We start from the raw sequence: 17,925 nt of genomic DNA, 5'->3' as shown, positions 1-17,925 counted from the left end.
AATAAATTTTCCACTGCTGTTGGGCATGTAACAGGTTTCCATCAATTCTACTATGCTAGTAACTGTACTTGTTTCCCACCAGGTACGACCATTCGCCATCCCCAAATACTCTGCCACTCTAAGTTACCCACCATGTAGTAGCAAACAGGTATTTAGAGAGCAGTTTGGACTCTCTACACCTTGGCACAAAGGCTTTTTAAACACCGTTTACCACAAAACAAGTTTTTTCTCAAACCCTCCTCCATGTGTGTCAGACTGGGACCCTGATTAAGGAATTCACACCAGAACCATGTCTAATGTACATGCCGTCCTTTGATTAAAAATGCATAACCGTTCTCTTTTATCTTTCTTTACTGTGATTCAGTTAAAAACATTATAGCCTTGGCCAAAACATAGTTCAGCATACTTGACTTGCAGTCCTTACTGAAAACAGACTCTCCAAGACTGTGCAATATCGATAGCTTGTAGAATGAATTATCATTTTGCCAATACCTTTTTCATCTTATATAAAAACCCATAAGCGCACATCCTACTGCTCCGTGCAATCACTTAATTCAAAGATCTTTCTGTTTACAATGTCCTTTATTGCACAGTGGCTATGATTTATTGACAGCTTTCAGATTGCAGTAATTGAATTTTTCCAGTTGGGAATAATTTGAAGTAAAAAATTTAGTTGCCTATTTTACGATATCCATTTCCTGTTTATATGCTTGAAGAATTATGTAATTTTCTATATAATTAAGATTTGAAATTCTTTTGGTATAATAACACAGCCACAGTCACCAACATATGTACATTTGTTTATATGCTTTATTGCTGTATTTATGATCTTTGTATTAATATTGCATTAAAATGCTTACTTAGATCTTAACTATAAAAATAATCACCTTGATGTTTGAGGTTGCCATAAATGTAATTCTTTTTAATTACTTTAACAGAATATTGTTCTTCATCAATTGCAGCTTCCACTGTAGAAAAAACACTGTAACACTTAAAAAAACATTTTAAAAATCAAATCTGAATTTAGTTTGTTTCCCCTTTTATTTTACTCTTGCAGTTCGCCTCCCTTCCATCCTTTTCTTAAAACAAGCACTCCTATTTACTGTTCAAGTAGTAAACCTGTCTTGACTGTGGAGCCTCCACAGAGGCTGAATATTAACTTTCCAAAAATATGTAAGTAATTAAGGAAGCTGTTTAAAAATTTGCAGCTCTTCAAAATAATCTCAGCTACAAAACTTGTCAAGCTTGCATGAAACTTACAGAATGGGCATTACTTCCCTGATATAAATAAACAAAAAGGTGGAGTTTGCAGCCAGAAAAATTAAATACTGGTTTGAACCATTTTCTGCTGTTTAAAGTCCGGGGTTCAATTACTAATCCCAGTCATTCACTACCCAGGTCAGAAAGTTCTGTGGAAACAGCACATTCTGCCCAAAAGGTGAAGGAAGTGCTTTGCACCGCTTAACTAATCAATAGCAGTGCCTGTGCTAATCCATTGGAGGTTCTAAACAGGAATATTTTGGGGGGCAACCCCATACAATATCTACTAATAATTAAGGGGGGGCCGTGAGTTGCTCAGGGTCCTTAAGCCATTGCTTTGTCTGCTTATGCCTAGCACTGTCTTTGATCAACCCCAGAACCTCTGAATAGTTACAGATTTCAGTGAACAGGTTGGAGATTTCCATTAACAGTCTCTGAAAGGAATACCATTTATTTATAATTTGCAGGGGCCCCCAACTCCCCGACACCCCATCTGACTTTGGGACAAAAGAATTCATAACTATGGTTATGTAACACCTATTTCAGAAGGGCAGCCCACCACAGCTGGGATTGCGTTAGGGACGCACCTGCTGAGGTTGCAGGAGGCCCTGATTTCTCTGACACAAGTGGGGTTCAGGGAAGCCACAGCATTTGTGATCTTGTTGAGGGTGTGGGGCCCATGTTTCAGTGCTCCTGTTTCCATATCCACTGAGCAGTTTAAAGGGATGAATAAGCTATATGATGAGCACTGGGGCCCAATACGTGTGAAAGGGCTTCTCTCTCAAGAGAGCCCCTAATGGGTGTGAAGACCGCTGTCCCGATATTTTGGGGGCCCTCAATGACTCCTGACCCAGGGTTTCACTGAAGGCCTCCAGGACACTGGGATGGCCTCTTCTGATGTCTGGCTTCCCAAAGAGCAAGGCCAAGAGGTAAAGGGGTATTGGCAGTGACCCACACCGAACATGAAGCCTTGATGATTTCTGAGCTCAGGAAGACTACAATGGCCCCTTACAATCTCTGATCTGAGTGAGGGCCACAGGAAGAACAGGGTGTGCCTCTGCCATCCACACTCACAGGGTAAAGAGCTGGAGACCCGGGAAGCCCCCACAGAGAGTGAGGACAACCTGCTCCCCCGGTTACCTTGGGTCAAAGCAAACAAGGCGCTCAACAAAACCCCCAGGGACAGAAGGGAGGCGCTGTAGAGGGGAGAGCTCAGCCCGCAGCCGCCCCCCTGCATGGTCCAGCGCAGCCCCCTCCCACGCGGTCCTCGCTCCCTGCCAAGGAGGGGGGGAAAGCTCAAGCTCCCCTCGCAGCCCCTCCCCCGCCCGCAGCATTCTAACTGCCGCGGCGCGTGACCAACAGCTTTGCGCGGCCCGCCTTTTTCCCGCCTGTCGCGGCTACAGCGCGAGCCTAACCGCCGTGCCCGCCTTTTTTCCGCCTGCGGCGTCCGCAGCGCGAGGCCAAATGCCCTTCCCGCCTGTCGCCCCTGCAGCGCGAGGCCAAATGCCCTTCCCGTTTGTTTCCGCCTTTGTCGCCTCTGCAGAGCGAGACCAATTGTCCTTCCCGCCTTTTTCCCCCGTCTGGGCCGCAGCGCGAGGCCGAACGCCCTTCCCGCCTTTTTCTCCCCAATCGCGTCCTCAGCACGAGACCAAATGCCCTTCCCGCCTTTTTTCCGCCTGCTCCTTCCGCAGCGCGAGACCAACTGTCCTTCCCGCCTTTTTCCCCCTGTCGGGGCCGCAGCGCGAGGCCAAAAGCCCTTCCCGCTTTTTTCTCACCAGTCGCGTCCGCAGCGCGACCAAATGCCCTTCCCGCCTTTTTTCCTCTGTCGCGTCCACAGCACGAGCCTAACCGCCCTACCCGCCTTTTTCCCGCTTGTCGGGGTTGCAGCGCGATGCCAAATGCCCTTCCCGCCTTTTTTACGCCTGTTGCCGCCGCAGCGCGCGGGGTCCAAATGCGGTTTCCGCCTTTTTTTCCATCTGCCGTGGCAGATGCATGCGAAGCCTACCAGGTCTTCCCGCCACCTTTCTGCTCCCATTTGCTACCCTTATGCTCCAGAGAGGCGCCTCTTTCCTCCTTTAAGGGGAGTCCCTCTGTCATGGGGGGAGGAGCTACCTCAGTCAGCTGCCCACTTGAAAGGGCAGGTGGGGCTGATGGAGGAGATCTCTTTGCAGGAAATCTGGCTGGACAGGACAGCATCCCTTCTTGTTACTTGCCGGTAACACTACTGGGGGGCGGTCTCCCTTTCCACCCTCTACACCCCAGCACAGTAAACCAAGTTGCAAAGTGCAAAAGCTGATCATTATAGCATAATTCTCCTTCCTTGGGATTGAACCACCCAGAGCATCACTATGCCATCTATCCTCAACACCATGTGCCACACATCAGTAGAAACTTTGTTATAATTATGCCAGAAATTATTTCCAAATAGGGTGACCAGATGTCCCGATTTTATTGGGACAGTCCTGATTTTGGGGTCTTTTTCTTATATAGGCTCCTATTACCCCCCACCCCAGTCCTGATTTTTCACATTTGCTGTCTGGTCACCCTATTTCCAAATACCGTAACACAGTGTTCTATATCCTGGCTCACACAACTAGCAACAATATTAGAAAAACCTTCAGGGACCCTGGGAGAACTGGGACATGGTGATGTCTGCCCCTGCTTTCCACAGCTAGAAACAGCACTGCACTAAACCATGGTTAGAAACCATTGCTAGACACAGTGCACTGTGGTTTGTGTCCCCATTCTGCTGTGTCAGCTTTCACAATTTAATTGTGAGCCTTGCAATGTGTAGTGTTTTTCTTAAAGCCCCAGCATCTGGAGGCATGTTATGAGTTGAGAATCTCAACTTTTTTTTAATTTTAAGTAAATTTTTAGCACTGATTGTGGCAAAACGCTTGAAAATGTGATCTTGTATCAAAATCCAAAATGCAAACAGAAAGAACTTATTGCAAACAGAAAGATTTATTATTTTAAAAATATCATAATTTTTAAGCCCATCTCATGATGTTGGGGGCCTGGCTCAACTTTTTTGAACATGTGGAGCTGGTAATACTGCATTTCTAAAAACGGTGTTAAAATAACCATGTTCCGAAAATGTGCCAGGACACAGTATTCATATTTGACATTGTTAGAAACAGTCATATAACCGTGTTCGGAAAACACGCCAAAGACTTTAGCTAATAGTATTAAGAAAGAAAAAAAGAAAGAAAGAAAGAAAGAAAGAAACCTCCCAAGGGGATAATATTGAATTATGAAAGGAAAATGTTGAGATAGAAAACATAATTATGGACTAAAACATTAGTGTTTTTAAACTATTTATCCTCCAATTTTCATGTTATTTAAAGTCTCTTGCCTAAACATTGGTGCTGCTTTAGTTATTTCAGTTGACACAAGTTCAAGAAGACTTAACGGTTATATCTAGAGTAGCTGGCTCAGGTGTAAGGAATATGTCAAGGGGTTCAGTTTTAGTTTCTATGAGTAGTTGATTAATTTAAAGTTAGGACCATCTCAAAAAGGTCTAGCGTGCCTCTGTGTCAAAGATTTTCAGTTTTACTCAAAGTTAACTTTTCACACTTATGTGATATCGGCTAAGTGATTCAGTTTTAATCTGTGTCCGTTATATACGAGTCATATCTCAGTCTGTTCCAGAGGATGTTTATGCCCAAATTTAATTTGACTGTCCCACACAAACTTTCATTATCCCACTTGTTAATTATTGTAAAATAAGAATCTCTCCATTATAAAGCTTTGTCTGCAGTTTTGGATCTCTGTAGATTGAGACTTATGATCTATGTCTCTAGCCAAATGACTCATTCCTTTCAAAGTCAGTATGATATTTCTGAGTTAGAAGCAGCTAGGTCATCTTCTTAATAGATCTGTGAACAGCATTTTCTTCTTAAAAAAGATTCTTTGTCAACCAAAAAATAAGAGATATAGTTTGGTGTATTTCCTTAAACACTATTTACATATTATTCTTATGATAGCGCCCACTGGCCCCAGTATGTTAGGTGCTGTACAAATACATAGAAAGGTCTTCTGAAAATTAAACAAAGCTACATTCATCTACTAAACAAAAATTCCTTAATATAGAGCATTAATATACAATATACAATAAACTTATTTGTGCATCTGTCTCTTGGTGTATTTTACTTTCTATAGTAAGAATTAAGTTGTATTTTAGAGTCAGTACACTAGCGTTCAGATTATGTTTCTCATCTTACTGGCCCTTGATAGATCAATAAATATGTTATAAAACACAAACACCCAGGCTAAAAAGTCTCATCTTGGGTGTTTTCAATAATAATGATAAAAATTAATACTTGTAAAAGTACACAGAGATTTACAAAATACAAACTAAGCCAAAGTTTCTGCACCAAAGAGTTTACAATTTCATTCAGACAGCAAAATGTGTATATGGAAAAAAGAGTTCAGGTGATGAAAGTACTTTTTTTAATGGCAGTCCCTTCTCAGTCCCCTAAAGAGACAACCCAATCCTTCCCTGCTTCCACTGAAACCATCCTGTAACTTCTACTAGCTCCTACAGCTTTGACTTTTCTGTTGCAATGGGTGTTTCCAGGGCACAATGAGTCTAATTTTGAATTTAATACAGGTAAACTAAACATAACAATAGTTACCCCAAGACCCTGAAATACTGGCTAACTGCTCAGGTCAAAAGGAATAATAATAGTATTTTATTTGATAAAATCTCTTGTACTTCCATCTGTTGTCAACATTCAGAGTTTTAATAATCCTTCCAAACATGGTTATTTCTATATTATTGATATTTTCTATCTTTTTCAGGGTTTTATACTGTCATTCAATACTGTATTATCTCAGGATCTTTGACTCCGAACAGACTGGGAACAGTGAGGTGCTCATGGACTTTCATGGAGTGTCTAGCTTTTCTCCCTTTTTGGGTTATAGAAACTGGATGGACATTCAGTCAGAATGCAGTCTTCAGAATACAAAAAATAACTCGGAGAATCATATCCCTGTGCTGTATTGTTATCACACAGCAGAGCCATGTTCAGTTTATGTCTTTTGAAAGATCTGTTCAGATCACCATTTCATTCACCAATACCTTAGTCTCTCAATTTTGCAATCATTACATGAGTATTCTCATTGACTTCAAAAGGACTACTTGCAGAAGTATGGGTTGCATAACTGGGCCTCCATAACCTTAGAGATGTAATCATTCCCATAAAATGTCAAGTAACAACATAAATTAATTCTCAGTCCAGTTATTACTCCAATGCTTTTATTTAATTTCTCAACTGCCAAATATATAGATCATAAACAAGCTGCAAGTCCTAAAAACACAAAGGCCGAATTAAGTAAAACATATTTTTTTAAAAATTAAGTATTCCATATTGATAATAAGCATAGAAGCCTCAATCTAAAGTATTCATTTTCCCCCCTTACTTTCACTCTGCACTATTTTTGTCTCATCAGAGCTTGAAGTTGCACGTACAAATATAAGATGATGTCAAATCATGTCATGAGCTGATCGTTCTTGTGATGATGCTGGTTGCTGATGTGGAGATTGTAATATCTAGGCCATTTAAAATTTCATAGGGCCATTTCTTAGTAAATAATTCTGAACTCTGATAAAAAAATTACAAAACTATTTTTAGTTAACATGTGAATTCTTGCACATTCAAAACTTCAACTGATTTGGTTCCCAAGTGTTTATTAGAGCCAGTTTCATGCTATTTTTTGTTGAGTTGTAGGAACAAAGATGATTCATTGTTAGCAGTAAAGGTTTCTGAATGGAGTTAATCATTACTGGTGTTTACTAGGCATCTTTGTAATTTGTCATTTTTTAAACAACTGAGTTATTTTTGCTTTTTTTTAAAAGCTAACAATCATTGACTTTCCTTTATTAAACCTAAAGAGATGCCAAGTGTAGTCTCAGCAATAGCGTGTTAATATATATGCAAGCCTGTGAGGGTGAATAACACAGAGAAAACAGTGTTGATGCAAGTCTCTGAAGACCATGTCACTATGTTTACATGATGGAAAAACAGTACCAGTCCAAGTTACACATAAAGGAAATTAAATATAAAGAAAGAAAAATATTTTTCATGTTGAGTGTGGGCATGCTGGCATGCTATTGGCAACACTCATTCAAACAAAGTCCTAAATTACCCTTGCCAAATTGTAAGAAATGAGTCACAAACCCATCAAGGCAAGGTAGTTGAGTTACTCCTGTCGAATTCTTAGCAATACAGTAGTTACTGTCTTTGGAGTAACTAATAGATGACTGAAACAAAGTAGCCCCCAATGGCTTTTAAGGGGTATTGTGGGAATTAATACTTGTAAAGGACTTCACAAATGAAAACCACTGTATAAATGATAAGCACAATTTTTAACTGGATAAATGTTTTAATGGATTATGGGCCCATTAGATCACCTGCTTTATGGAAGGAGTGGTAAACTATTTTCACAAATGTGGGCTACAATGGCAAATTGCTTGAATGGAACACATTGCATCTGTCTTTTATGTTTAATATGGAGGCATATATCTTACAGACAACAGTAGTTCAACTGGACCAAGATGTGTCATCCATGCTGGAAACTAGTATCTGCTGACGTCCTGTTTGTATTAAAGAGGAGGGCAGACATGGGAGATGTGGAATTCCTTGAATGCACTTTGGCCATTCCTTTAAAAGAACCATGTTTTTTTAATCATAATGTTGTGCATGTGAAGAAACTTCCGTGGAACAAGTCACTGGGAACTAAGAAAGATATGTACGTGTCAAGACGTGATGACTTAGGACACCACATTTTAGGGGTGTTATAACATCCTCAGCAACTCAGAGCCCAGTTTCCCTTTCTGTTAATGGGATCATGGAGAGGGGCAGTCACATAAGACCTCATTCCCAGTTTCATCAGTGACACCTCCAGGATGGATCCCATGCTTTTGGGACTCCTTCTGAAGCTTCTGGGGAGACAATGTAATCCAGGGAATAGGACATGGATTTGGTAATCAGGATACCTGGCTTCTGTTCCCAACTCTGCCACTGCTGTAGCTCCATGAATGGCAAGCGTTGTTATTCTGTCTTGTACAACTTGCTCCTCTCTCCAAGTAGTATCTGCATGTTTCTGGGGACTCTGCCATTGATTCTTTACTTGGAAGGTCATAAAGCCATCTCTGCAGACATGGAGATAAAGATCCATGACATTTGTTGTGACCCTTTTTCTAAGAGTAGGGTTTGCCATGGCACTTTTTGAGTCACTGGTGCTTTGTGTGAGAATAGGAGTTTGCCCTTCTATCCCTACCAAAAATCCCCCCTTCCTTTGCACTATTATTAAGCATCCTGCACACAGATTGGTGAGGCAGGACCCTATATCCCTCAGATATCTGCATTACAATGCCTCTGCATTGTAGGTTGTTTGCAAAGCACTTTGGGATAAAGGGTGCTGGAGAAAAGTAAAACGTTATGATGTTTATAAATCTCAGGTTACAGGACTATGAAGAAGCCTTTTAAAAAATCCTAATGACATTTTAAATGTTTATTTTAGCACTAGTCCAACTGCCTCCACCTATCAACATGTATGGTCTTAAAAGTTTAACTCTCAAAAACACACCAATTTCCTCCCACTCTAGATAACTTGCCGGTAACACATTTTAACTATCGAGGTGGCATTTTTTGTGCCTGAAATTAAACATATTTCAATCACATGAAATTAATGAATTTTTAAATTAGTTAATTAACAATAATAATAGCTAATTCTGAAATGTACCCATTTCTCCTGCCAGAGGTTGAAATTTTGCACCAGACTCATTAAAGGGATTACAGGGGCTGTGTGTTCTCGCAGCAGTTTTGCACGAGGTTTTCAAACCACCACCCGGCGCCGCTCTAATCACACAGACAATGAGTTCCTGTCCCTTTAAATGCCTGATGTCACAGTCTCCTATCCAGAGCGGAAGCCCAGTCGCTGGGAATCTCCCGCCTGCTGCAGTTGAGAATCCTAGAGCCCTGGACCAGCACGTGGAGTAGGGAGCACACGTGGAACAGCAGCATGGAAGGTGAGAAGAGACTCCGCTGTTTTTACAAGGGTGTAGTGCACTGGTTTAGGGATCCCTCGGGTTTTTTTTTGTTGTTGCTTTAATCGTATTTAATGGAGTATTTTATAAATCGTGATTGTCCTCGCAGTCAGTTGAAAGTTTCTCCTTTTGCTATCTTTTCTGCAACCAGATTGCAATCCATAGAGGTGGAATCAAATCGTGTGTTGCAATAAAACAGGAAACGAGTCGAGCCTCTTTCTACGTTTAATTTCAGAACCTGTGCAACATGGATGTTAAAGTTAGATTTAGAGCCCGGTTTAACTACAGCTCATATTCTGGGTTTTAACGAATTAAGGGCGTGTGGGTTTCTTTGTGCTTATAAAAAGCGCACGCAACTTTCGTATCCAGTTAAAAAGAAGTTGCAGGTTAATTTAGGTTCTAGTATTTGAAACGAGGCAAAATACTTTGTTTCTTCATATTGTTAACAACCTTTGCTATTAGCCCCATTCACTAGTAGTTTGAGAGTGAGATTATTAATACATTGTTTCGATTCTTGATGTTAAAAAAGCCTGAGAGTAAAATCAGCCCTGCCTAGTCTCACTCACTTGGAGGGGGAGACCCCCTTATTTTAGGTTAAATTAAAATGTTGTTTTAACAATGTCTAGCCCTCTTGTGATGAAAGATTTTGAGATGTACATTTTCTGTGAGACTCATAATTTAAATACAATCTGACTCAATTCGGGTAGCCACAGCTTGATAGCCGTGAATGCTTTGAAAGAATGGGTGTACTTGCATGTGTCAGTTTCATTTTTCTTAGCTGATCGAGTTGTGATTACTTACTGTATGTTTTTATTCAGCAAATGAGAACAGTCTCTGAATAAGTAATGAGCAGGCCTCTACCTCTGTGAAATGTATATTTTTTCTCCAAAAATTTGCTTATTTGTCTTTTAAAAACTCTTGCAAGTAAAATATATCTTTCTACTGATGGTTCAAGTTTTAATGTTGCCAGTGGGTCCTATGTGACATCCTACGCTCTGAAGTTCACTTGATGTATTTGAAGTGTACTAAAGTTTCTTATGTTTTCGGATGCAATTTATGTGAAAGATGCTGTACAGAATAAAGTTACACTGTCTTCTCTTTGGACACAATAACTATAAAGTTTTCTTTTATAATCCTAGTTTTACACTTTTAGGGGAAATCCTGGCTCCACTGAAGCTCCACTGGAGCTTTACCATTGACTTCAAGTGGGGCCAGGATATCTTCCCTTGTTTTTCCTGCCCTAAAAAAAGAAGAGGTAATCCGACGGAAGTCAGTGAGGTTTTACTCACATGAATAAATGGTTACTTGCAAGAGTAAGGGTTTTCAGATTGGGCCTGGTGTTTATGAGCTAAATTCTGTAGTCCTTACTTGACCAAATATTAGAGTTTAGGGGAAGTTTATTTTATTAAGGAATGCAGAATTTGACCTTGTGTGATTAGTATTTTTGCATTTAATGTATTGGCATGAATAAACTGAAAAAAGATATCCTACATACCACACAAGGTCAATTTCTTAAGATAGATGCCAATGTAGATCAAAATTTAAAGTGAAAATCAGAGTGTTGTCCATAACTGCATACTGCTAGATATTATATTTTCCAACATATGTCAAAGTCTAATTTAAAGTACTGTATAGTCCATAAGACTGGCTTGATTTATGCCTCTTTATTCCATGGGGAACATAGGGCCTTCATCACAGCTTTCCAATATTGAGTCGAGAAGTATTGTATATTTCTGTAACGGCTTTGTTTTTTGCAGGAACAGGTTGTTAGCCCTCTTTCAACCTCATAGCAGGAGGGCAGGTAGACTGCCTTTGGTGTGGCTCCTACCCTTCAGCCTATCTGGCATGGGTGGCCCTACCGGTTATATTCCTACCAGCATAGTTCTCAGGGTTATGGGCATTTCCATCATGTTGAGGCACAGTCCATGGGGAAGGATGTCAGATTAGCACAATGTTATAGGACCAGATTAAAGTCCCATCGTGTTTATTTTGAGGGATCTATAGACTAAAAACCTGAATACTCTTATGTTTTGAATTTTCAAGGTCATTTTCAAAATGCATACTGGTTTTAGCAGAGAGCCATGGTGGAAAATGTGGAAAAGAATCAGTTTAGTCTACTTAGGTTATGACATAAGTTATTTCTAAAATTGAAATGTCTCAATTATTCAAAAAGGGAATGAAAATTACTAGGAAAAAGGGAATGCTTTAAAGGGAAAGAGCTTTAATGCCCTATTAGCTGGATTCTCTGAGACTATGAGAAAGATACTATTAGGGACACAGATATAATTTAAAAAGTGAAAAGAAATAACTTTGTTTAATAAAAGATGAAATAGGGCCAAGTGTTTTATTCAGGAAGTTATTGAAGTTTGAAATGCCAAATAAGGCACTTCAACCTGAAAATTAAATAGGCTTTCCCTTGTTCACATGTTAGAAGTATAACATGGTTTCGAATATGAAAAATATTGGAAATTACATACTATATGTAATAAAGACTGATCTTGCATTAGGACTCTTGGTGGATTAAAAATTTAAACTGTGTAGTTCTGATTGCAGACAGAGGCCTAGACTGTTGTATTTTTATTTCAGAGGTTCCTTGCACCTGTTAAGATGGTATCAAGACAGAGTAAATAGTTTTAATTTCTCTACTACATGCAACAATAGCAGGGATAATTGTCTTTAGAAATTGAAAATACAAGAGAATGCAAATAGTAATCTGTGAAATAGGTATTTGCAGTGAAATGCTGACTCCATTAAAGTCAATTGGAAAACTTCAGTTGACTTCAGTGGGGCCAAGATTTCATCCTTGATATGTTGAATTACAGTTGCACTGGAAAATGTAATATACTAATAAAGAAGGCAAAATCCTGCTCTTAACTGGTGGTGGCAAACAGAGAGAAGAGAACATAAGTGCCAGATTCACACTTGCCATTCCGCTGGTTAGATATGTGTGGCCAATAGATATTATTCACTATATATTTAATTGACAAGATCACAAGTCATTGAATACTTGATTAATTACATATGTTCACAAGTTATTCAGCCACTTCTGTATGCTGGTCAAATAACAGAATAAAACATTCATAAAATAATATCCCTTGAATAAGTTTTTTTGTTAAGTATTATTTGACAGCTCTGATGCTGGCATAGAGTGAGTCTCACTACCTATTGCACTTTACTTCTGTTTTGTAAATGAACATTGCGCACCAAATGCAACATACACTTTAGTCAGCTGCACATTTCCCATGTACCCTAGCCGGCAGTTCCTGCCCCCATGAAGTTTATGAGGACTAGCCGATATGTAAGTGAGCCCCACCTTGTGCTTTTCTGAGCGCTAAGTAGATATTGTTCTACTGTTTTCATGGAGCACAGAGGCTTCCTATGTCCATTTCTCCTTCTAGCACACCTGCATGGTACAAGGAAGGATTTGGCTCAAAATATTTTATTGAGAAGGGAGGTCTGAGGATATATGAAGAAAACATAAGGGCTTGAAGGAAGGACCTTTAGAGAAGTCTAATGTCTGATGAAAACCAGGTGCAGATGAATGGATATTGAGGCCTGAAAGTTATGCAAATACTGTGGTATTAGTGAATGGGGAAAAAAACATGATACATAATGTCATTATTTTTTAATATTAATTTAATTAATTTATAGTGCTGTATTTCCCAAAGGCCCCAGTCATGACCAGGGTCCTATTGTGCAAAGCACTGTACAAATCCACATAAAGGGATAGTCTCTGCACTGAGAGATTAAGGGCTGGTCTAAACAGTTTTTGTACCACCATAACTAGTGGTTTAAAAATGGATATAGTTAAAATGGTACAGCTCCCTAGTATGGACACAGTTATACCTTTAAAGATGCTTATATTGGTACAGTTTAGTGCATTAAAGTGGTATAGATTATTGAATACAATATAAAGGTTCTTATACTAGTATAGCTGACTGAATACCATACAAAGGTGCTTATATTAATTATATTATATTATATTATATTATATATAACTTATTTGAACAAGGTATACCTTTATGTGGTATAACTGTGTCCACTCTAGGGAGTTGTAGTGCTTTAGCTATATTGGTTTCTAAATCAATATAGTGGTACAAAAACTGTGTTGACGTAGATCAGCCCTAATTTAAGATGGTCTCTAGGTAACTTTAATTTATATTTTGCTTCCCAAGTCCATTTGTGGGCCCTCAAGCAAATAGCTGCCACAATACAGTGCAGCCACGCCCCCAACATGTTCCTGATATACCCACTGTGTTTAGTTCTGGGAGTTTGATCCCTGCAGAGTCCTTACACCAGTTCCACACCAGCCAGGTGCCCTCCCTCTCCCCCCTTCCCCCCATGTCCTCATAGGGAGCCTTTCCCACTCATTTTAAGGCCTCTTGATTATCTCAGAGTGGAATAAAAATGTGATAGTGTAACAAAATCAGGCTGTTTGGTACATACACTAGTTGTTTGTACAACTAGAAGGTATAAACATGCAGCTAATTAGAATTGGTATCAATGGTCCCAACTGGACATATACCTAGTTATTATCAGCTGGGAGTTTCCCATAAGTATCACAGTAGAAGCCTGTCATACACTGTTCTAGGCCTTCATATTTAGACTTTATAAGGTAAGAAAATGACAAATCGAATGCCTTAGCTGTGAAACTCCTTGATTTCTAAGTCCAGTATTTCTAGTAATATATAATTTTTTTGCATTTAACTTTTTGACTGTGACTTTGGAACATGACAATGTAATGTGTTTAATTATGATATAAGACAAATATGAAAAAAGTTGCATTGCATGAACCAATGGATTCCTACCTTTTCTGCTGAGCATTTTAACACCTTTTCTTTGGATATGATTTGAATATAATAAATTAGGCTTTGAAAAAAACAGATTATTGAAGTGTTAAGATGTGTAGTAATTTGTTTTTATTCCCAGGATTGATGGTTTCAGATAAAATAGGCTTCTGAAGAGGATCTCTTATCACATGAAAATGGAAAGCTAATTCACATTTCACAGTTTATTATTACACTGAAAATGTAACTGGAGAACACATTAATAATCAGAGAATTAGCTATTTTTTCTTTTATTATTAATTGTGCTCATTCCCAATGGAGAGTATTTGAGGAGTTTGCATTGTCAGAAGGAAATACTAGCCCTTTTACATTCCTGATGGAAAAAAACAGGGATAGTGCTCATGCGGGGGGGGGGGGGGACTGAAAGAAAGAAAGCCACAGGAATGGCATATATATATCAGTGGACAGGTATTCACTCAGTGCCATGAGATACATGAACGGTGGATTTTGCATTTGGATTTCTTATTTAGTGTAATGGTGGGTAATATCACATGATGCCAGATGATTCCTTTTTGAGAACACTTCAAGAGATGCTTAAGATCTCAAGTTATTCCAAAAAGGTTATAGAACAGGATGTACTCCATAATTTGCCTAAAGATCAGCCTGTTTTAGATAACACATAAGTGACTTTTGTCTCTGGGTAAATTCACCCACTTTTGGTCAAAATGTTATTTTCTTAGACTCTGTTGTCAAAAAATACAGAAGACATGCAGAACTGGAGAACTGTACTGTACATTTTTGTGAAAGTTAGAGTAGGTCTTCAAATTACGCACTATATGTTACAGTATATAAAACACAGCTTTCTGTATTTCTGAGATCTACATTGCAGATATCAGAGAATTTTTTTCTTTTGAAGTATTGATTAAAAAAATCAAACATATTGTTTAACATTTATATTGCGGTAGCACCTAAATATCTCCAACAGGTTGAGTCCCATTGTGCTAGGCATTGTACAAACTTGTAGTGAATGACAGTCTCTGCCTTTTTAGAGGTGGATATCTTTATCTTCTTGGGATGAGGCCCATCAGGAGCTAAGAATGTATGTCATGTAGCTAAAACCAACATTTTATTTGTCCATTCAACTATGAAAGGATTAGAGATGAAACCAGAGCATGGAAAAATCAAAACAATACATGTGGAACAAGTACAGTAAATACTGCATGTGAATGATACCCACCAGATCAGCAAATGGTTGTCCAAAAAGTCAGAGAGTAAAACAAGAAAATGAACATTAATGGAACAAAACTACTTAGCCTTTCTATTTAGTTGATGATCAACATATCAAGTGGTTATTTGATATCGGTAGTAAATGGGATTGAAGACAAATGTTAGCTTTCCCTGGTGGTTGTTCTTCAGAAGATGTCTTCTCTGAAAGTCTTTGACCAAAGGGATCTCTTTTTTCATTAATAAGGTACCTGGTGAAATGTATGGGCAAGAAAACCAGTGGAAAATATGTACTAACTACTTATGCTAAATAATCTGTTTGACTTTGCATTTTGCTGTGATGCTGGGAGTTCCTTTCCCAGACCTGAAGAGGAGCTCTGTGTAGCTCAAAAACTGTCTCTCTCACCAGCGGAAGCTGGTTCAATAAAAAATGTTACCTTACCCACCTTGTCTCTTAGTGGAAAAAACTGTCATACAAAATGAAGTACCTTCAAGGCAACCTTCAGGGCATTTATTGTGAAGCATTATTTTATAGAAATTAGCGTGAACAACCAATCCCGCCCCCCCGAATTGCTTTCCTTCTAATTTGGGCCCCAATTCAGGAAAACACTTAGACTCAAGCATATGCTTAAGTTCTTTCTTGAATTGCACATTCAAACATTAACTTTGGAAGACTTTATTTTGCAACATGCAACTCTATTCAGAAATCATAAAGAGTCAGAAGTGACCAGGAAGAGGTCAAAATGCTAAGTTATTCCCACAGTCCAGATATTACTGAATTATCAGACTTCATATAAATCTGGACATGGTATTCAGTTATTAGATTTCAGAGCTGTGACATCCCATAGCCGTTAAATGAAAAACAAATGATTTAAGAGAGGGAGAGATATTACCTCTTTATGTTTAGGAATTACATTATGACATCTTTGTCTTTATGAATATCTCTGCTTTAGATCGTATATAGAGATCTCATGGAGACTTAGAAGGGATGAAGAGGCATGAATAAATTAAGGCTGTCAACCGATTAAAAAAAATTAAACACGATTAATCGCGCGATTAAAAAAATTAACCACACTGTTAAACAATAATAGAATACCATTTATGTAAATGTTTTTGGATGGTTTCTACATTTTAAAATATATTGATTTCAATGAAAACACAGACTACAAAGTGTACAGTGCTCACTTTATATATATTTTTGATTACAAGTATTTGCACTGTAAAAAAAAAAACCAAGAAATAGTATTTTTCAATTTGCCTAATACAAATACTATAGTGCAATCTCTTTGTCATGAAAGTTGAACTTACAAATATAGAATTATGTAAAAAAACAAACTGCATTCAAAAATAAAACAATGTACAATTTTAGAGCTTGCAAGTGCACTCAGTCCTACTTCTCGTTCAGCTAGTCGTTCAGGCAGACAAGTCTGTTTACATTTTCAGGAGATAATGCTGCCCGCTTCCTGTTTACAATGTCACTTGAAAGAGAGAACAAGCATTCTCATGGCACTGTTGTAGCTGGCATCGCAAGATATTTATGTGCCAGATGCGCTAAAGATTCATATGTCCCTTCATGCTTCAACCACCATTCCCGGGGACATGTGTCCATGCTGATGACGGGTTCTGCTCAATAACAACCCAGAGTAGTGTGGACTGACGCATTTTCATTCAGATGCCACCAGCAGAAGGTTGATTTTTATTTTTAGTGGTTTGGATTCTGTAGTGTTGCTCTTTTAAGACTTCTGAAAGCATTTGTGAAAAGTTTTGTGAAATCTGCAGTGAAAGTGTTCTTAAAATGAACAAAAAGAAAAGAAGTACTTGTGGCACTTTAGAGACTAACAAATTTATTTGAGCATAAACTTTCTTGAGCTACTGCTCACTTCATCGGATGCTACTCTGAAACCTTAAAATGAACAACATCGGAAACTGCTATAACATTAAATATATGGCAGAATGCAGATAGAGCAGGGGATATACAATTCTCCCCCAAGGAGTTAGGTCACAAATTTAGTTACCGCATTATTTTTTTTAACAAGCATCATCAGCATGGAAGCATGTCCTCTGGAATGGTGGCCGAAGCATGCATGGGCATAAGAATGTTTAGCATATTTGGCACTTAAATACCTTGCAATGCCAGTTACAAATGTGCCATGCAAATACCTGTTCTCACTTTCTGGTGACATTGTAAATAAGAAGAGGGCAGCATTATCTCATGTAAATGTAAACAAATGTGTTTGTCTTAGCGATTGGCTGAACAAGAAGTAGGACAGAGTGGACTTGTAGGCTCTGAAGTCTTACATTGTTTTTGAGTGTGGTTATGTAACAAAAAAATCTACATTTGTAAGTTGCACTTTCAGGACAAAGAGATTGCACTACAGTACTTGTATGAGGTGAATTGAAAAATACTATTCCTTTTGTTTATCGTTTTTACAGTGGAAATATTTGTAATAAAAATAATATACACTTTGATTTCAATTACAACACAGAATACAATATATATGAAAATATAGAAAAACATCCAAAAATTTAATAAATTTCAGTTGGTATTCTATTGTTTAACAGAGCGATTAAAACACTGATTAATTTTTTTTAATCGCGATT

At 38.5% G+C, this 17,925-nt stretch overlaps 1 protein-coding gene across 1 annotated transcript in view; it reads left to right on the top strand.

Annotated features, from left to right (window-relative positions):
- The first annotated feature begins 9,192 nt into the window (after positions 1-9,192).
- IKZF3 (IKAROS family zinc finger 3) overlaps positions 9,193-17,925 on the top strand; it is a 48,557-nt gene continuing 39,824 nt past the window's right edge. The window contains exon 1 of the mRNA XM_074940490.1: positions 9,193-9,295. Coding sequence (XP_074796591.1) covers positions 9,289-9,295 — 7 coding nt within the window. The 5' untranslated portion in view covers positions 9,193-9,288. The remainder of the gene's footprint in view (positions 9,296-17,925) is intronic.

This window comes from Natator depressus, chromosome 27, assembly GCF_965152275.1.
Source record: "Natator depressus isolate rNatDep1 chromosome 27, rNatDep2.hap1, whole genome shotgun sequence".
Classification (NCBI taxonomy): domain Eukaryota; kingdom Metazoa; phylum Chordata; order Testudines; family Cheloniidae; genus Natator; species Natator depressus.
This window is presented reverse-complemented; position numbering and strand designations above follow the sequence as displayed.